This window comes from Oncorhynchus clarkii, chromosome 22, assembly GCF_045791955.1.
Source record: "Oncorhynchus clarkii lewisi isolate Uvic-CL-2024 chromosome 22, UVic_Ocla_1.0, whole genome shotgun sequence".
Taxonomy (NCBI): Eukaryota; Metazoa; Chordata; class Actinopteri; order Salmoniformes; family Salmonidae; genus Oncorhynchus; species Oncorhynchus clarkii.
In genome coordinates, this window is record NC_092168.1 from 44,950,932 (window position 1) to 44,972,974 (window position 22,043).

General features: G+C 41.0%; 1 protein-coding gene across 1 annotated transcript; it reads left to right on the forward strand.

Annotated features, from left to right (window-relative positions):
- Positions 1 to 8,587: 8,587 nt before the first annotated feature.
- Positions 8,588 to 9,538, forward strand: LOC139380136 (uncharacterized). The gene has a single exon (XM_071122580.1). The coding sequence runs from the start codon at positions 8,588 to 8,590 to the stop codon at positions 9,536 to 9,538; it is 951 nt and encodes a 316-aa protein (XP_070978681.1).
- The last annotated feature ends 12,505 nt before the right edge of the window (positions 9,539 to 22,043 follow it).

A 22,043-nucleotide genomic window follows, 5' to 3' on the forward strand; every position in this document is an offset into this window, starting at 1 on the left:
TTGTAATAGCATTTTCAGAGTTGTAATAGCATTGTGTGAGTTGTAATAGCATTGTCAGAGTTGTAATAGCATTGTGTGAGTTGTAATAGCATTGTGTGAGTTGTAATAGCATTGTCAGAGTTGTAATAGCATTGCGTGTGTTGTAATAGCATTGTCAGAGTTGTAATAGCATTGTCAGAGTTGTGATAGCATTGTGTGAGTTGTAATAGCATTGTCAGAGTTGTAATAGCATTGTGTGTGTTGTAATAGCATTGTGTGAGTTGTAATAGCCTTGTCAGAGCTGTAATAGCATTGTGTGAGTTGTAATAGCATTGTCAGAGTTGTAATAGCATTGTGTGAGTTGTAATAGCATTGTTAGAGTTGTAATAGCATTGTGTGTGTTGTAATAGCATTGTGTGAGTTATAATAGCATTGTGTGAGTTGTAATATCATTGTGTGAGTTGTAATAGCATTGTGTGTGTTGTAATAGCATTTTCAGAGTTGTAATAGCATTGTGTGTGTTGTAATAGCATTGTCAGAGTTGTAATAGCATTGTCAGAGCTGTAATAGCATTGTGTGTGTTGTAATAGCATTGTGTGAGTTGTAATAGCATTGTCAGAGTTGTAATAGCATTGCGTGTGTTGTAATAGCATTGTCAGAGTTGTAATAGCATTGTCAGAGTTGTGATAGCATTGTGTGAGTTTTAATAGCATTGTCAGAGTTGTAATAGCATTGTGTGTGTTGTAATAGCATTGTGTGAGTTGTAATAGCATTGTCAGACCTGTAATAGCATTGTGTGAGTTGTAATAGCATTTTCAGAGTTGTAATAGCATTGTCAGAGTTGTAATAGCATTGTCAGAGTTGTAATAGCATTGTGTGTGTTGTAATAGCATTTTCAGAGTTGTAATAGCATTGTGTGTGTTGTAATAGCATTGTCAGAGTTGTAATAGCATTGTCAGAGTTGTAATAGCATTGTCAGAGTTGTAATAGCATTGTCAGAGTTGTAATAGCATTGTCAGAGTTGTAATAGCATTGTCAGAGTTGTAATAGCATTGCGTGTGTTGTAATAGCATTGTCAGAGTTGTAATAGCATTGTCAGAGTTGTGATAGCATTGTGTGAGTTGTAATAGCATTGTCAGAGTTGTAATAGCATTGTGTGTGTTGTAATAGCATTGTGTGAGTTGTAATAGCATTGTCAGAGCTGTAATAGCATTGTGTGAGTTGTAATAGCATTTTCAGAGTTGTAATAGCATTGTCAGAGTTGTAATAGCATTGTCAGAGTTGTAATAGCATTGTGTGTGTTGTAATAGCATTTTCAGAGTTGTAATAGCATTGTGTGTGTTGTAATAGCATTGTCAGAGTTGTAATAGCATTGTCAGAGTTGTAATAGCATTGTCAGAGTTGTAATAGCATTGTCAGAGTTGTAATAGCATTGTCAGAGTTGTAATAGCATTTTCAGAGTTGTAATAGCATTGTGTGAGTTGTAATAGCATTGTCAGAGTTGTAATAGCATTGTGTGAGTTGTAATAGCATTGTCAGAGTTGTAATAGCATTGTCAGAGTTGTAATAGCATTGTGTGTGTTGTAATACCATTGTCAGAGTTGTAATAGCATTGTCAGAGTTGTAATAGCATTGTGTGAGTTGTAATAGCATTGTGTGAGTTGTAATAGCATTGTCAGAGTTGTAATAGCATTGCGTGTGTTGTAATAGCATTGTGTGAGTTGTAATAGTATTGTGTGAGATATAATAGCATTGTGTGAGTTGTAATATCATTGTGTGAGTTATAATAGCATTGTGTGAGTTGATATAGTATTGTGTGAGTTGTAATAGCATTGTGTGAGTTGTAATAGTATTGTGTGAGTTGTAATAGTATTGTGTGAGTTGTAATAGCATTGTGTGTGTTGTAATAGCATTTTCAGAGTTGTAATAGCATTGTGTGTGTTGTAATAGCATTGTCAGAGTTGTAATAGCATTGTCAGAGCTGTAATAGCATTGTGTGTGTTGTAATAGCATTGTGTGAGTTGTAATAGCATTGTCAGAGTTGTAATAGCATTGCGTGTGTTGTAATAGCATTGTCAGAGTTGTAATAGCATTGTCAGAGTTGTGATAGCATTGTGTGAGTTGTAATAGCATTGTCAGAGTTGTAATAGCATTGTGTGTGTTGTAATAGCATTGTGTGAGTTGTAATAGCATTGTCAGAGCTGTAATAGCATTGTGTGAGTTGTAATAGCATTTTCAGAGTTGTAATAGCATTGTCAGAGTTGTAATAGCATTGTCAGAGTTGTAATAGCATTGTGTGTGTTGTAATAGCATTTTCAGAGTTGTAATAGCATTGTGTGTGTTGTAATAGCATTGTCAGAGTTGTAATAGCATTGTCAGAGTTGTAATAGCATTGTCAGAGTTGTAATAGCATTGTCAGAGTTGTAATAGCATTGTCAGAGTTGTAATAGCATTTTCAGAGTTGTAATAGCATTGTGTGAGTTGTAATAGCATTGTCAGAGTTGTAATAGCATTGTGTGAGTTGTAATAGCATTGTGTGAGTTGTAATAGCATTGTCAGAGTTGTAATAGCATTGCGTGTGTTGTAATAGCATTGTCAGAGTTGTAATAGCATTGTCAGAGTTGTGATAGCATTGTGTGAGTTGTAATAGCATTGTCAGAGTTGTAATAGCATTGTGTGTGTTGTAATAGCATTGTGTGAGTTGTAATAGCCTTGTCAGAGCTGTAATAGCATTGTGTGAGTTGTAATAGCATTGTCAGAGTTGTAATAGCATTGTGTGAGTTGTAATAGCATTGTTAGAGTTGTAATAGCATTGTGTGTGTTGTAATAGCATTGTGTGAGTTATAATAGAATTGTGTGAGTTGTAATATCATTGTGTGAGTTGTAATAGCATTGTGTGTGTTGTAATAGCATTTTCAGAGTTGTAATAGCATTGTGTGTGTTGTAATAGCATTGTCAGAGTTGTAATAGCATTGTCAGAGCTGTAATAGCATTGTGTGTGTTGTAATAGCATTGTGTGAGTTGTAATAGCATTGTCAGAGTTGTAATAGCATTGTGTGTGTTGTAATAGCATTGTCAGAGTTGTAATAGCATTGTCAGAGTTGTGATAGCATTGTGTGAGTTGTAATAGCATTGTCAGAGTTGTAATAGCATTGTGTGTGTTGTAATAGCATTGTGTGAGTTGTAATAGCATTGTCAGAGCTGTAATAGCATTGTGTGAGTTGTAATAGCATTTTCAGAGTTGTAATAGCATTGTCAGAGTTGTAATAGCATTGTCAGAGTTGTAATAGCATTGTGTGTGTTGTAATAGCATTTTCAGAGTTGTAATAGCATTGTGTGTGTTGTAATAGCATTGTCAGAGTTGTAATAGCATTGTCAGAGTTGTAATAGCATTGTCAGAGTTGTAATAGCATTGTCAGAGTTGTAATAGCATTGTCAGAGTTGTAATAGCATTTTCAGAGTTGTAATAGCATTGTGTGAGTTGTAATAGCATTGTCAGAGTTGTAATAGCATTGTGTGAGTTGTAATAGCATTGTCAGAGTTGTAATAGCATTGTCAGAGTTGTAATAGCATTGTGTGAGTTGTAATAGCATTGTGTGAGTTGTAATAGCATTGTCAGAGTTGTAATAGCATTGCGTGTGTTGTAATAGCATTGTGTGAGTTGTAATAGTATTGTGTGAGATATAATAGCATTGTGTGAGTTGTAATATCATTGTGTGAGTTATAATAGCATTGTGTGAGTTGATATAGTATTGTGTGAGTTGTAATAGCATTGTGTGAGTTGTAATAGTATTGTGTGAGTTGTAATAGTATTGTGTGAGTTATAATAGTATTGTGTGAGTTAACATAGAAGCAAGTAATTATAATTAAAAAAGGAATTACATTGTACGTGATCAGAGGTACCTTTGATTTGAACACAGAGTGTACAGATGTAGGATCTTAATTTGACCTGTATTGTTGAAGCAAATTAATTTTGCAGCAACAGGATTTGAACGTTTAGTCCATTATGTTGCTCGGTCGGTGGTTAGGCTATTAGCTTGTCAAAATGAAGCTACGTGAAAAGTGCCTATACTGTTAACATAACCATGTGTTAGTGCTGGCAGGACAGAGTGATCAAATTGAGATCCTACATCTATAATAATATATCAGGTCAAGCAGCAGTCACAGCCTCCTGAGCTAACGCAGGCTTCCTGTGGATTCAGTATAGTCAGGCTTTATTAATGCAATGCTTTTCTTCCGCCTAATAATGCAACAACACAAATAAAATAAATTGTGCTCAATGGAGGCGAACAGAGACAGATGAGGAGTCTGACACGGGGGATGATACCAATTCATCTCTTTAATGCATCTCCATGGGGTTCTCTCACTAAAGGATACGGATTACTGAAGGCCTTGTCTCATAAAGAAATGCGTGAGAATAATCTGTATAATAGAACAAGATGGAGAATCCCTCCTACGCCCAATATTATTGAAGCTGTTTAAACTATGTACATCCGAAATGCAAAGTATTGTAAATGTGGAATACAGGGAATACTTATGGAGTTGTGTAGCAATAGATAGCCTACCAATACCAAAAGCATATAGACCTATACCAATATACAGTACGTGGTAGCTACTGTATTTACTAATCAATGGGTTATTTCTCTAGTTGACGGTAACTGCACACTTCTCTCATGTCCACTTCCGGTTCTTAAGGTCTCTGTTTTCACATCTCAATGTTAAGCCACACCCTCCATATCAACCTGGACTCAGCGGTAGATGTAACATAGTACATGTAAATCCGCGACACTCCGCTATGTATACTATATTATGCTTCGTATTGTATGTATTCATTTGTGGATGTCCATCATCCATTTTTATATGATATGTTACGAATTGCCATTCGTTCAATATGTCACTAATTGCAATTTGTACAATATGTTACAAATTTACAAAACGTATGATATATTATGAATTCCAATTTGTTGTGGCTAACATTAGCTCAGTGGCTAACACTAACATTAGCTAGGTGGCTAATGTTTGCTAGACTAGGGTTTAGAGTTAGGGGTTAAGGTTAGGGTTAAGGTTAGGGTTAGGTTAGGGTTAGGTTAAGGGTTAGCTAAGTAGCTGCAAAGTAACTAAAGGGTAGTAAGTAGTTTCAAAGTTGCTAATGAGAAAAAAATGCTAAAGTCATCCGTGATGAGATTTGAACATGCAGCCATTGGGATGCTAGAAGTTCATGTTATACGCTGAACCATCCACCCAAACCAATCACCCTACTTTAGTTTTTGCCTTAAGGATCTGTCCCTTTTTAAAATGTTCACCTAAAATGACATACCCAAATCTAGCTGCCTGTAGCTCAGGACCTGAAGCAAGGATATGCATATTCCTGATACCATTTGAAAGGAAACACTTTGCAGTTTGTGGAAATGTGAAATGAACGTAGGAGAATATAACATATTAGATCTGGAAAAAGATAAAAGAAAAAAACATGTGTTATGTATCATCATCTTTGAAATGCAAGAGAAAGGACATAATTGTCACGCCCTGACCTTAGTTTGCTTTGTATGTTTTTAGGTTTTGTTTGGTCAGGGTGTGATCTGAGTGGGCATTCTGTTGTCTGTCTAGTTTGTCTGTTTCTACACCTGCATTGCTTGCTGTTTGGGGTTTTAGGCTGGGTTTCTGTACAGCACTTTAAGAAATAAGTAGATGTACGAAGGGCTATATAAATACATTTGATTTAATTTTGATTTGATTTGTTTCTGTGTTTGGCCTGATATGGTTCTCAATCAGAGGCAGGTGTTAGACGTTGTCTCTGATTGGGAACCATATTTAGGTAGCCTGTTTTGTTATTGTGGGTTGTGGGTGATTGTCTATGTGTAGTGTTTGTGTCAGCAAATTTCGTATATAGCTTCACGGTCGTTGTTCATTTATTGTTTTGTTCATTTTACTTTGTGTTTTCGTCATCCATTAAAATGATGCATTCACACCACGCTGCGCTTTGGTCCGCTTCTTACGACGATCGTGACAATAATGTATTAATCCAGCCCAGGTGCAATCTAGATCTTGGCCACTAGGTGGCAGCAGTGTATGTGCAAAGTTTTGATCCAATGAACCATTGCATTTCTGTTCAAAATGTTGTATCACAACTGCCCAAATGTGCCTAGTTGGTTAATTTCTTTCACTGTAAAAGCTACTGTAAATTGGACAGTGCAGTTAGATTAACAATAATTTAAGTTTTCTGCCAATATCAGATATGTCTACATTTCTAAACAAAAAAAAGCAAAGCCAAGAAAAAAACATGTCTAAGCCTGTTTTTTTAACACAAAGCTCCTCAGTCTTAAAGGGATACCTCAGGATTTTGGCAACGAAGCCCTTTATATACTACCTCAGAGTCAGATGAAGTCATGGATACCATTTTTCTGTCTCTGCATCCAGTATGAAGGAAGTCAGAGGTAGTTTCTCAACCGATGCTAACTAGCATTAATGCAATGACCGGAAGTCTATGGTATCTACTAGCATGCTAGCAGTTACCATAGATTTCCAGTCATTGCACTAACGCTAGTTAGCAATTGCCTCAACTCTAGTTCACAATTTCCTTCATACTGGGCAAAGAGATATGAGGCGGCCGGTACCCTAGTGGTTAGAGCGTTGGACTAGTAACCAAAAGATTGCAAGATCAAATACACGAGTTAACAAGGTAAAAAAGCTGTTGTTCTGAACAAGGCAGTTAACCCACTGTTCCTAGGCCGTCATTTAAAATAAGAATTTGTTCTTAACTGACTTGCCTAGTAAAATAAAGGTAAAATACATAATACAAACAAAATGTCAAAACAGAATCCACAAGTTCATCTGACTCTGGGAGAGTAGATAAAGGGCTTCATTGCCAAAATTCTGAAGCATTCCTTTAATATCCTGAAGCATCCCTTTAATATCCTGAAGTATCAATGTAATATCCTGACATATCCCTTTAATATCCTGAAGTATCAATGTAATATCCTGACATATCCCTTTAATATCCTGAAGTATCTCTTAATATCCTCACGTATCCCTTTAATATCCTGAAGTATCCCTTTAATATCCTGAAGTATCCCTGTAATATCCTGAAGTATCCCTTTAATATCCCGAAGTATCCCTTTAATATCCTGAAGTATCCCTTTAATATCCCGAAGAATCACTTTAATATCCTGAAGTATCCCTTTAATATCCTGAAGTATCCCATTAATATCCTGAAGAATCACTTTAATATCCTGAAGTATCCCTTCAATATCCTGAAGTATCCCTTTAATATCCTGAAGTATCCCTTTAATATCCTGAAGTATCCCATTAATATCCTGAAATATCTCTTTAATAAGGCTTCTCCATTTTCAGGGATCAATTGTCTGGCATTTCAACTCAAAGCTGAGGAGCCTTCCCATTGTCAGCTCAGCAGCCAGGATAGTGCTGGCCAAGCCATGGCATTGTACTGCTTCTTACTCAATACCTCTGGAAACACAATCCTATTTATGGTAGGGAAATTAATTCAACTAAAGCATGCTTTTCAGAAACCGACAACACTAGTATCCCACATCATAATATATTTTTAATTAAAAAGATAATAATTCTGGTTTCAGTAAACAAGCTAGCATCTTATCTATATTTGAGGTACAGGGTCAGATGTGCACCTGATGAAGATAGTTAAACTACAGGGAACATAAAATCCACTTGGAGGCGATTCATGTAATGACGTTTAAACTTAAAAAAGAGAAGGTTGATTTCCTCAGGAGTTACTGAAAGTCATTAACCACACACGATTAAATCCAACCCATTTGCCAAAACCTGGTGAATCTTTCTAATGAAGTATGTAGACCTACCTGGAGGGTGGCAGGCAGCCTGGAGGGTGGCAGGCAGCCTGGAGGGTGGCAGGCAGCCTGGAGGGTTGCTGGATCAAGTCCCCGAGCTGACAAGGTAAAAATCTGTCATTCTGCCCCTGAGCAAGGCAGTTAACCCCAAACAAGGCAGTTAACACGTTGTTGACGTGAATGTTGATTAAAGCAGCCCCCTGCACCTCTCTGATTCAGAGGGGTTGGGTTAAATGTGGAAAACACACCTCTCTGATTCAGAGGGGCTGGGTTAAATGTGGAAAACACACCTCTCTGATTCAGAGGGGCTGGGTTAAATGTGGAAGACACACCTCTCTGATTCAGAGGGGCTGGGTTAAATGTGGAAGACACACCTCTCTGATTCAGAGGGGCTGGGTTAAATGTGGAAGACACACCTCTCTGATTCAGAGGGGCTGGGTTAAATGTGGAAAACACACCTCTCTGATTCAGAGGGGCTGGGTTAAATGTGGAAGACACACCTCTCTGATTCAGAGGGTTAAATGTGGAAGACACATTTCAGTTGAAGGCATTCAGTTGTACAACTGACTTGGTATCCCCCTTCCCCTTATTAACGCATATCACACAATCATAATATATCTCTTCAGAATCATTTAACTTATATAATTTACTTTAAATGTATATCTGCCCTTAAAAGCAACAGCTCATGAAGAGTAAATACCTTAAATTCCTTTGGTTTGAGATGTTAATTAATAGCTCTTCCTGAGTAAGCAGCCACACAGGCAGGGCTTGGGCTCCAGTGAGACCGGATGCTAGTCCCTGGACAGGAACTCCCTCCCAACACCCAGCCTCCCAACCTCCCAACACCCAGCCACTCAGCCTCCCCACACCCAGCCTCCCAACCTCCCAACACCCAGCCACCCAGCCTCCCAACACCCAGCCTCCCAACCTCCCAACACCCAGCCACCCAACCTCCCAACACCCAGCCACCCAGCCTCCCAACCTCCCAACACCCAGTCACCCAGCCTTCCAACACCCAGCCACTCAGCCTCCCCACACCCAGCCACCCAGCCTTCCAACACCCAGCCTCCCAACCTCCCCACACCCAGCCTCCCAACCTCCCCACACCCAGCCTCCCAACCTCCCAACACCCAGCCACCCAGCCTTCCCACACCCAGCCTCCCAACCTCCCAGCCTCCCAACGCCCAGCCTCCCAACCTCCCAACACCCAGCCTCCCAACCTCCCAACACCCAGCCTCCCAACCTCCCAGCCTCCCAACACCCAGCCTCCCAACCTCCCAACACCCAGCCTCCCAACCTCCCAACACCCAGCCTCCCAACCTCCCCACACCAGCCTCCCAACCTCCCAACACCCAGCCTCCCAACCTCCCAACACCCAGCCACCCAACCTCCCCACACCCAGCCTCCCAACCTCCCTCCCAACACCCAGCCACCCAGCCTTCCCACACCCAGCCTCCCAACCTCCCAACACCCAGCCTCCCAACCTCCCAACACCCAGCCACCCAGCCTTCCCACACCCAGCCTTCCCACACCCAGTCACCCAGACATCCAGTCTACCACACCCAGCCTCCCCACACCCAGCCTCCCAACCACCGAGTCTACCACACCCAGCCTCCCCCACTCCCAGCCACCCAGCCTACCCCAAAGCAGCCACCCAGCCTCCCCTACATCCACATCCCGGCTACCCCCACATCCTCCATGTGGGCAGCTGCTTCTGCTCCTCATTAACACCATCATAATGAGGCGTTGCCGGTGAGGTAAATAAAACCCTAGGTCTGGATCTGTAGTCTACCACTCTGCTCTCTACCCCTTCAGACAGACACATCACACTGCTCCAACACTGATCCACTGTGAGGGGTGGATGGGGTGCTAGTGTTTCCAGAGGAGCCTGGGACTCTGTCCCTCTCTCTCTCTCCTCCCTCTGAGAGAGAGAGGACATTAAATGTGGTCTGTGGAGGAGCTGCTGGCTACACAGGTTCCCTTTTCAGAAGCAAGGCCACAAAGCTGATAATGAGTTCCATAAAACCGTCAGGAGGCAACCATAAATGTGTGTCAGACACGCTGCCCATAATTCAGATGTGCCCCTGAGTAGCTGGAAGAATGATAAGAAACGGTTTTCTATGGCATTGTTCAGACGAGCGTGCAGAAATACGAACGTGTTAAAAACACGGTAATAGCCTGCAGTAACTCTCTATCCTGGTTCCACCGTGGCCTGCAGTCTGGAGCCAGGCCAAAGCCCAGCTTTCTTTACGTGCAGAAGTGAAGCTCTCTTTAAAGATTGAGGTACGGTAGTTTCACTAGATTCCTCTTTTCTTAACCTTCACAATATATGGGTCCACCATTGTTATTTTCTTGGCAAGAGTTATGGAATATGATACGACGGCAACAAAGGCTATGTCTACAGTAGTTGTGTTAGCAATAAAGTATCTTACATGGAATATGGCTTAATTAACATTACTGACATTGACTTAAAGATGTCTATTGAATGTACCTTAAATGCAAACGGTAAGACATAATGGTGCTCACATTTGGTCAAGACGTAGGTAAATGGGATTTACAATTTCACGCAATTGTATCAGTCTAACATGACCATCAATATGAAGTCAAAATACAAAAAAAATCGACCCAAATGTGATTTACTTTGATCTGAAACAGTAGGCATCTCTGAACAGGTCTGTTTTGGCAAATTAAAGTGACACGCAGAGGGGAAATAATTTGACAGATGACAAATGAAGAGGAGTGATGGAATCTGAAATGCAGGGCACCTGAAATATGACAAACTCCAATTAAATCATTCACTGAGGATATTAAATACGAGCTGAAAGACCTTAAATATCTGACACGATTTCCTGTAATTTGACAAAATAATTTTTTGATGATGATTAAATTACAGACAAAATCTTGGCAACAGGAGACAAATGTTTCCAACTACTATTTTGCTTGGCTGTTTGTCTTATAAGCAGTACTTGTTATGGTGTTGTAAACATACTAGCCTAGCTACATGGCTTGCTACCTAAGGATCAGCTTGCTGCTAGATTCTATTCAGAATATTTACAGAGGTATGAGATAGCATATAAATGACAAGTACATGTGCTGTTCTGAGGCTCAGCACTGAACTTTGCAGTGGGGTAATGTCAAATAACAACAACGCAGTTGTGTAATATGGGCTGAGAACATGAGTTACTCTGAACATGTGAATATAATTGAATGATAGGCCCAAAGTCTCTATGAAAACTATATCATGTTATTCATTATAATACAATCTACCCAAACACGTTGGAATTGACGTGATGGAGGCATAGCTATTTCTCTGTTATGCAGATGTAGTTACCATGTTACCGGAGATGTAAACCTTGCAATGTATTTGAGGTTTTTAAAAGGCTTCTGAAGTTTGTTATTTCCACTTAGAAAAATTCAGACTGTATCAACTCCAACAAAAATGTCCATTAATTATAATCCACATAATATTTCATGTTTTCTGTTGCTGCAGGATTATTTTCCTGCTGTAGCAAACTGGCCCAAAAATAAGATCCTCCATCTCTATCTAAATGGTATGATATTAGCTTGAATGCATATGCATGTTGTGTTTGAGGGTTTTAATTAATGAAGGGAGCGTGTTTACTCTGGCCACTAGAGAGATTCCAGCTGTTGGCCATTCTTCCGCCCATATATATTAGACCAGCACCAGGGTAAAGGCTTCCTAGTTCAACCCTGTGCAGACCTTATGACAAGATGCTGAAACTGTACACCAACCAAAGAGGCTAGAGCTTTAACTCCAAGAACTACAGTTTTCTAAGTCCATCTTGATCAACTACGGTGTGATGTTGCACTTATACAAGAGCAACTTGATCTGTAAAATGGCACTTTAACGTTTTTATGAAACCTTCAATGAAACCTTGCTTTCCCCGATCAATGATCTCTGACAGCGCTATAAAATACTTGTCTGTCTCTCTCGTGGACAGATCTACGTCAACATAACTGGTACCACATCATCTGTCAGGAATGACTGGGATGCGTGGGCTAACGAACAGCAGCAGTAGTTGTGGTGTTTTGGGTTCTGTCAATGGTTATTTGGACAAATCACGATTTTCGCAGGGGTTAGCATCTTTCGAATTTCGGGAAGGAGAGGGGGACCTGTAACCCATAACCTGTAGAGAGGGTGGCGCTCCTGGTTCTAGAGTCAGAGAGAGGGTTCTACAGTCAGAGAGATGGTCTACAGTCAGAGAGATGGTTCTACAGTCAGAGAGCGGGTTCTAGTGTCAGAGAGAGGGGTCTAGAGTCAGAGAGAGTGTTCTAAAGTCAGAGAGAGGGAGGATTCTAGAATCCGAGAGAGGGTTCAACAGTCAGAGAGATGATTCTACAGTCAGAGAGAGGGTGATGCTCCTGGTTCTATAGGCAGAGAGAGGGTTCTAGAGTCAGAGAGATGGTGGAGCTCCTGGTTCTACAGTCAGAGAGAGGGTTCTAGAGTCAGAGAGAGGGTGGTGCTCCTGATTCTACAGTCAGAAAAAGGGATCTACAGTCAGAGAGAGGGTAGTGCTCCTGGTTCTACAGTCAGAGAGAGGGTGATGCTCCTGGTTCTATAGGCAGAGAGAGGGTTCTAGAGTCAGAGAGATGGTGGAGCTCCTGGTTCTACAGTCAGTGAGAGGGTGGCGCTCCTGGTTCTAGAGTCACGTATGGACCCAGAGTTTAATCGAGCAGCTGACCACTTACGCAACACTTTAGTCTAAGGGATAACAGAGATGAATTTGTCTGTGTCTGTATGAGGCACAGGCCCAGACTGGAATTTTGCTTGGCAGATCTCTGCCTTTCAGCAATGGGTTCTGATGAGCATGTTGCCCACTGCCAGGAAGAAGATCTTGTGTGCTGATAGACAGAACATAAAGATGCACTTCCTCACGTGTTTCTCACATGGGAACATGAACATGAGTTTGTTAACCAACAGAACACCTCTACTAACCGTATTTTTTTTGGCAACTTTTCATCCTTTTTCTGAAGCCCATAACATGACTCAGGATAAGACCCAGGTGCAGACACAGGAGGCAGACAGTTCGAATCTCAGATGTTTATTACAGAAAAGGGGGCAGGCCAACGGCAGGCAGAGGTCAGTAATCCAAGGCACAGTCAATCAGGGACAGAACGGCTGGCAGGGTCAGGGCTGGCAGAATGGTCAGAACCGGGAGGACAAGAAAACAGAAACTAGATATACTGGAAAATGGGAAAACACGCTGGTAAGACTTGAAAAGACAAACTGGCAACAGGCCAACAGAAAACACAGGGGATAACGGGGGAAATGGGAGACACCTGGTGGGGGTGGGATGGGGTGGGTGGGTGGGGGGGTGAAGACAGGTGAAACAGATCAGGGTTTGCAGAAGTAAAAACACTAGACCAAGATACTGCAAAAAATATGGTTAGTTAAAGTTCTTGATGTTGTACTGTACGTAGTTGACTTTTTCATGACAGCATACCTCTATCACTCCAGTATCCCTGCACATTGTTAATATGGTACTGGAACTGAGCCTGTATGTAGTCACCTTCCCCCCTATACATATCTACCTCTATCACTCCAGTATCCCTGCACATTGTTAATATGGTACTGGAACTGAGCCTGTATGTAGTCACCTTCCCCCCTATACATATCTACCTCCATCACTCCAGTATCCCTGTCTCCTTCCCCCTATACATATCTACCTCTATCACTCCAGTATCCCTGTCACCTTCCCCCTATACATATCTACCTCTATCACTCCAGTATCCCTGTCACCTTCCCCCCTATACATATCTACCTCTATCACTCCAGTATCCCTGCACATTGTTAATATGGTACTGGAACTGAGCCTGTATGTAGTCACCTTCCCCCCTATACATATCTACCTCTATCACTCCAGTATCCCTGTCACCTTCCCCCTATACATATCTACCTCTATCACTCCAGTATCCCTGTCACCTTCCCCCCTATACATATCTACCTCTATCACTCCAGTATCCCTGTCTCCTTCCCCCTATACATATCTACCTCTATCACTCCAGTATCCCTGTCTCCTCCCCCCTATACATATCTACCTCCATCACTCCAGTATCCCTGTCTCCTTCCCCCTATATATATCTACCTCTATCACTCCAGTATCCCTGTCTCCTCCCCCTATACATATCTACCTCTATCACTCCAGTATCCCTGTCTCCTTCCCCCCTATACATATCTACATCTATCACTCCAGTATCCCTGTCTCCTTCCCCCTATACATATCTACCTCTATCACTCCAGTATCCCTGTCTCCTCCCCCTTATACATATCTACCTCTATCACTCCAGTATCCCTGTCTCCTTCCCCCCTATACATATCTACCTCTATCACTCCAGTATCCCTGTCTCCTTCCCCCCTATACATATCTACCTCTATCACTCCAGTATCCCTGTCTCCTTCCCCCCTATACATATCTACCTCTATCACTCCAGTATCCCTGTCTCCTTCCCCCCTATACATATCTACCTCTATCACTCCAGTATCCCTGTCACCTTCCCCCTATACATATCTACCTCTATCACTCCAGTATCCCTGTCTCCTTCCCCCCTATACATATCTACCTCTATCACTCCAGTATCCCTGTCTCCTTCCCCCCTATACATATCTACCTCTATCACTCCAGTATCCCTGTCTCCTTCCCCCCTATACATATCTACCTCTATCACTCCAGTATCCCTGTCTCCTTCCCCCCTATAAATATCTACCTCTATCACTCCAGTATCCCTGTCACCTTCCCCCTATACATATCTACCTCTATCACTCCAGTATCCCTGTCTCCTTCCCCCCTATACATATCTACCTCTATCACTCCAGTATCCCTGTCACCTTCCCCCTATACATATCTACCGCTATCACTCCAGTATCCCTGCACATTGTTAATATGGAACTGAGCCTGTATGTAGTCACCTTCCCCCCTATACATATCTACCTCTATCACTCCAGTATCCCTGTCACCTTCCCCCTATACATATCTACCTCTATCACTCCAGTATCCCTGTCTCCTTCCCCCTATACATATCTACCTCTATCACTCCAGTATCCCTGTCTCCTTCCCCCTATACATATCTACCTCTATCACTCCAGTATCCCTGTCACCTTCCCCCCTATACATATCTACCTCTATCACTCCAGTATCCCTGTCACCTTCCCCCCTATACATTTCTACCTCTATCACTCCAGTATCCCTGTCACCTTCCCCCTTATACATATCTACCTCTATCACTCCAGTATCCCTGTCACCTTCCCCCTATACATATCTACCTCTATCACTCCAGTATCCCTGTCTCCTTCCCCCCTATACATATCTACCTCTATCACTCCAGTATCCCTGTCACCTTCCCCCTATACATATCTACCGCTATCACTCCAGTATCCCTGCACATTGTTAATATGGAACTGAGCCTGTATGTAGTCACCTTCCCCCCTATACATATCTACCTCTATCACTCCAGTATCCCTGTCACCTTCCCCCTATACATATCTACCTCTATCACTCCAGTATCCCTGTCTCCTTCCCCCTATACATATCTACCTCTATCACTCCAGTATCCCTGTCTCCTTCCCCCTATACATATCTACCTCTATCACTCCAGTATCCCTGTCACCTTCCCCCCTATACATATCTACCTCTATCACTCCAGTATCCCTGTCACCTTCCCCCTTATACATATCTACCTCTATCACTCCAGTATCCCTGTCACCTTCCCCCTATACATATCTACCTCCATCACTCCAGTATCCCTGTCTCCTTCCCCCTTTACATATCTACCTCTATCACTCCAGTATCCCTGTCACCTTCCCCCTATACATATCTACCGCTATCACTCCAGTATCCCTGCACATTGTTAATATGGAACTGAGCCTGTATGTAGTCACCTTCCCCCCTATACATATCTACCTCTATCACTCCAGTATCCCTGTCACCTTCCCCCTATACATATCTACCTCTATCACTCCAGTACCCTGTCTCCTTCCCCCTATACATATCTACCTCTATCACTCCAGTATCCCTGTCACCTTCCCCCTATACATATCTACCTCCATCACTCCAGTATCCCTGTCTCCTTCCCCCTATACATATCTACCTCTATCACTCCAGTATCCATGTCACCTTCCCCCTATACATATCTACCTCCATCACTCCAGTATCCCTGTCTCCTTCCCCCTATACATATCTACCTCTATCACTCCAGTATCCCTGTCACCTTCCCCCTATACATATCTACCTCTATCACTCCAGTATCCCTGTCACCTTCCCCCTATACATATCTACCTCTATAACTCCAGTATCCCTGTCACCTTCCCCCTATACATATCTACCTCTATCACTCCAGTATCCCTGTCACCTTCCCCCTATACATATCTACCTCTATCACTCCAGTATCCCTGCCACCTTCCCCCTATACATATCTACCTCTATCACTCCAGTATCCCTGTCACCTTCCCCCTATACATATCTACCTCTATCACTCCAGTATCCCTGTCTCCTTCCCCCTATACATATCTACCTCTATCACTCCAGTATCCCTGTCACCTTCCCCCTATACATATCTACCTCTATCACTCCAGTATCCCTGTCTCCTTCCCCCCATACATATCTACCTCTATCACTCCAGTATCCCTGTCTCCTTCCCCCTATACATATCTACCTCTATCGCTCCAGTATCCCTGCACATTGTTAATATGGTACTGGAACTGAGCCTGTATGTAGTCACCTTCCCCCCTATACATATCTACCTCTATCACTCCAGTATCCCTGTCACCTTCCCCCTATACATATCTACCTCTATCACTCCAGTATCCCTGTCACCTTCCCCCTATACATATCTACCTCTATCACTCCAGTATCCCTGCACATTGTTAATATGGTACTGGAACTGAGCCTGTATGTAGTCACCTTCCCCCCTATACATATCTACCTCTATCACTCCAGTATCCCTGTCACCTTCCCCCTATACATATCTACCTCCATCACTCCAGTATCCCTACACATTGTTAATATGGAACTGAGCCTGTATATAGTCACCTTCCCCCTATACATATCTACCTCCATCACTCCAGTATCCCTGCACATTGTTAATATGGAACTGACCCTGTATATAGTCACCTTCCCCCATACATATCTACCTCCATCACTCCAGTATCCCTGCACATTGTTAATATGGTACTGACCCTGTATATAGTCACCTTCCCCCTATACATATCTACCTCCATCACTCCAGTATCCCTACACATTGTTAATATGGAACTGAGCCTGTATATAGTCACCTTCCCCCTATACATATCTACCTCCATCACTCCAGTATCCCTGCACATTGTTAATATGGAACTGACCCTGTATATAGTCACCTTCCCCCTATACATATCTACCTCTATCACTCCAGTATCCCTGCACATTGTTAATATGGTACTGGAACTGAGCCTGTATGTAGTCACCTTCCCCCCCTATACATATCTACCTCTATCACTCCAGTATCCCTGTCACCTTCCCCCTATACATATCTACCTCCACCACTCCAGTATCCCTACACATTGTTAATATGGAACTGAGCCTGTATATAGTCACCTTCCCCCATACATATCTACCTCCACCACTCCAGTATCCCTACACATTGTTAATATGGTACTGACCCTGTATATAGTCACCTTCCCCCTATACATATCTACCTCCATCACTCCAGTATCCCTACACATTGTTAATATGGAACTGAGCCTGTATATAGTCACCTTCCCCCTATACATATCTACCTCCATCACTCCAGTATCCCTACACATTGTTAATATGGAACTGACCCTGTATATAGTCACCTTCCCCCTATACATATCTACCTCCATCACTCCAGTATCCCTGCACATTGTTAATATGGTATTGGAATTGATTCTGCATATAGCATCTTCCTTCTCATGTGTTTTTGTTCTACCTTGTTATATTTTAGTGCTATATTGATATTGATTACTGCATTGTTGGGTTTAGATATTGATTACTGCATTGTTGGGTTTAAAGCTTCTTCAAGAAAGGCGTTTCACTGTACTTGTGAGTGTGACATTAAAACTAGAAACCTTCACAATATGATGAAGGTATCTGTTGAGACAATGTGATGAAGGTATCTGTAAAGACATAATGTGATGAAGGTATCTGTAAAGACAATGTGATGAAGGTATCTGTAAAGACATAATGTGATGAAGGTATCTGTAAAGACACAATGTGAGGAAGGTATCTGTAAAGACACAATGTGATGAAGGTATCTGTAAAGACAATGTGATGAAGGTATCTGTAAAGACAATGTGAGGAAGGTATCTGTAAAGACACAATGTGATGAAGGTATCTGTAAAGACAATGTGATGAAGGTATCTGTAAAGACAATGTGAAGAAGGTATCTGTAAAGACATAATGTGATGAAGGTATCTGTAAAGACAATGTGATGAAGGTATCTGTAAAGACAATGTGAGGAAGGTATCTGTAAAGACATAATGTGATGAAGGTATATGTAAAGACATAATGTGATGAAGGTATCTGTAAAGACAATGTGAGGAAGGTATCTGTAAAGACACAATGTGATAAAGGTATGTGTAAAGACACAATGTGATGAAGGTATCTGTAGAGACATAATGTGATGAAGGTATCTGTAAAGACACAATGTGATGAAGGTATCTGTAAAGACCATTTGATGAAGGTATCTGTAAAGACAATGTGAGGAAGGTATCTGTAGAGACACAATGTGATGAAGGTATCTGTAGAGACATAATGTGATGAAGGTATCTGTAAAGACACAATGTGATGAAGGTATCTGTAAAGACCATTCGATGAAGGTATCTGTAGAGACACAATGTGATAAAGGTATCTGTAAAGACACAATGTGATGAAGGTATCTGTAAAGACAATGTGAGGAAGGTATCTGTAGAGACACAATGTGATGAAGGTATCTGTAGAGACACAATGTGATGAAGGTATCTGTAAAGACACAATGTGATGAAGGTATCTGTAGAGACACAATGTGATGAAGGTATCTGTAGAGACACAATGTGATGAAGGTATCTGTAAAGACACAATGTGATGAAGGTATCTGTAAAGACAATGTGATGAAGGTATCTGTAGAGACAATGTGATGAAGGTATCTGTAGAGACACAATGTGATGAAGGTATCTGTAAAGACAATGTGATGAAGGTATCTGTAGAGACACAATGTGATGAAGCTATCTGTAGAGACACAATGTGATGAAGGTATCTGTAGAGACACAATGTGATGAAGGTATCTGTAAAGACAATGTGATGAAGGTATCTGTAAAGGCAATGTGATGAAGGTATCTGTAAAGACAATGTGATGAAGGTATCTGTAGAGACAATGTGATGAAGGTATCTGTAAAGACAATGTGATGAAGGTATCTGTAAAGACAATGTGATGAAGGTATGTGTAAAGACAATGTGATGAAGGTATCTGTAGAGACATAATGTGATGAAGGTATATGTAAAGACATAATGTGATGAAGGTATCTGTAAAGACAATGTGAGGAAGGTATCTGTAGAGACACAATGTGATGAAGGTATCTGTAGAGACATAATGTGATGAAGGTATCTGTAAAGACACAATGTGATGAAGGTATCTGTAAAGACAATGTGAGGAAGGTATCTGTAAAGACAATGTGAGGAAGGTATCTGTAGAGACACAATGTTATGAAGGTATCTGTAAGGACAATTTGATGAAGGTATCTGTAAAGACAATGTGATGAAGGTATCTGTAAGGACAATGTGATGAAGGTATCTGTAAGGACAATTTGATGAAGGTATCTGTAAAGACACAATGTGATAAAGGTATGTGTAAAGACACAATGTGATGAAGGTATCTGTAAAGACACAATGTGATGAAGGTATCTGTAAAGACCAATCGATGAAGGTATCTGTAAAGACAATGTGAGGAAGGTATCTGTAGAGACACAATGTGATGAAGGTATCTGTAGAGACATAATGTGATGAAGGTATCTGTAAAGACACAATGTGATGAAGGTATCTGTAAAGACCATTCGATGAAGGTATCTGTAGAGACACAATGTGATGAAGGTATCTGTAGAGACACAATGTGATGAAGGTATCTGTAAAGACACAATGTGATGAAGGTATCTGTAGAGACACAATGTGATGAAGGTATCTGTAGAGACACAATGTGATGAAGGTATCTGTAAAGACACAATGTGATGAAGGTATCTGTAAAGACAATGTGATGAAGGTATCTGTAGAGACAATGTGATGAAGGTATCTGTAGAGACACAATGTGATGAAGGTATCTGGAAAGACAATGTGATGAAGGTATCTGTAGAGACACAATGTGATGAAGCTATCTGTAGAGACACAATGTGATGAAGCTATCTGTAGAGACACAATGTGATGAAGGTATCTGTAGAGACACAATGTGATGAAGGTATCTGTAAAGACAATGTGATGAAGGTATCTGTAAAGGCAATGTGATGAAGGTATCTGTAAAGACAATGTGATGAAGGTATCTGTAAAGACAATGTGATGAAGGTATCTGTAAAGACATAATGTGATGAAGGTATCTGTAAAGACAATGTGATGAAGGTATGTGTAAAGACAATGTGATGAAGGTATCTGTAGAGACATAATGTGATGAAGGTATCTGTAAAGACAATGTGATGGAGGTGTCTGTAGAGACAATGTGATGAAGGTATCTGTAAAGACAATGTGATGAAGGTATCTGTAAAGACAATGTGATGAAGGTATCTGTAAAGACAATGTGATGAAGGTATCTGTAAAGACAATGTGATGAAGGTATGTGTAAAGACAATGTGATGAAGGTATCTGTAGAGACATAATGTGATGAAGGTGTCTGTAAAGACAATGTGATGAAGGTGTCTGTAAAGACAATGTAATGAAGGTATCTGTAGAGACATAATGTGAAGAAGGTATCTGTAAAGACAATGTGATGAAGGTATCTGTAGAGACATAATGTGATGAAGGTATCTGTAAAGACATAATGTGATGAAGGTATCTGTAAAGACAATGTGAGGAAGGTATCTGTAGAGACACAATGTGATGAAGGTATCTGTAGAGACATAATGTGATGAAGGTATCTGTAAAGACACGATGTGATGAAGGTATCTGTAAAGACAATGTGAGGAAGGTATCTGTAAAGACAATGTGAGGAAGGTATCTGTAGAGACACAATGTGATGAAGGTATCTGTAAGGACAATTTGATGAAGGTATCTGTAAAGACAATGTGAGGAAGGTATCTGTAAAGACCATTCGATGAAGGTATCTGTAAAGACAATGTGAGGAAGGTATCTGTAGAGACACAATGTGATGAAGGTATCTGTAGAGACATAATGTGATGAAGGTATCTGTAAAGACACAATGTGATGAAGGTATCTGTAAAGACCATTCGATGAAGGTATCTGTAGAGACATAATGTGATGAAGGTATCTGTAAAGACACGATGTGATGAAGGTATCTGTAAAGACAATGTGAGGAAGGTATCTGTAAAGACAATGTGAGGAAGGTATCTGTAGAGACACAATGTGATGAAGGTATCTGTAAGGACAATTTGAGGAAGGTATCTGTAGAGACATAATGTGATGAAGGTATCTGTAAAGACACAATGTGATGAAGGTATCTGTAGAGACATAATGTGATGAAGGTATCTGTAAAGACACGATGTGATGAAGGTATCTGTAAAGACAATGTGAGGAAGGTATCTGTAAAGACAATGTGAGGAAGGTATCTGTAGAGACACAATGTGATGAAGGTATCTGTAAGGACAATTTGATGAAGGTATCTGTAAAGACAATGTGAGGAAGGTATCTGTAAAGACCATTCGATGAAGGTATCTGTAAAGACAATGTGAGGAAGGTATCTGTAGAGACACAATGTGATGAAGGTATCTGTAGAGACATAATGTGATGAAGGTATCTGTAAAGACACAATGTGATGAAGGTATCTGTAAAGACCATTCGATGAAGGTATCTGTAGAGACATAATGTGATGAAGGTATCTGTAAAGACACGATGTGATGAAGGTATCTGTAAAGACAATGTGAGGAAGGTATCTGTAAAGACAATGTGAGGAAGGTATCTGTAGAGACACAATGTGATGAAGGTATCTGTAAGGACAATTTGAGGAAGGTATCTGTAGAGACATAATGTGATGAAGGTATCTGTAAAGACACAATGTGATGAAGGTATCTGTAGAGACATAATGTGATGAAGGTATCTG

What these genes read in the sequence shown, in the direction of transcription:
- LOC139380136 (XM_071122580.1), top strand. Translation starts at nt 8,588, where the DNA reads ATGCTAGTCCCTGGACAGGAACTCCCTCCCAACACCCAGCCTCCCAAC.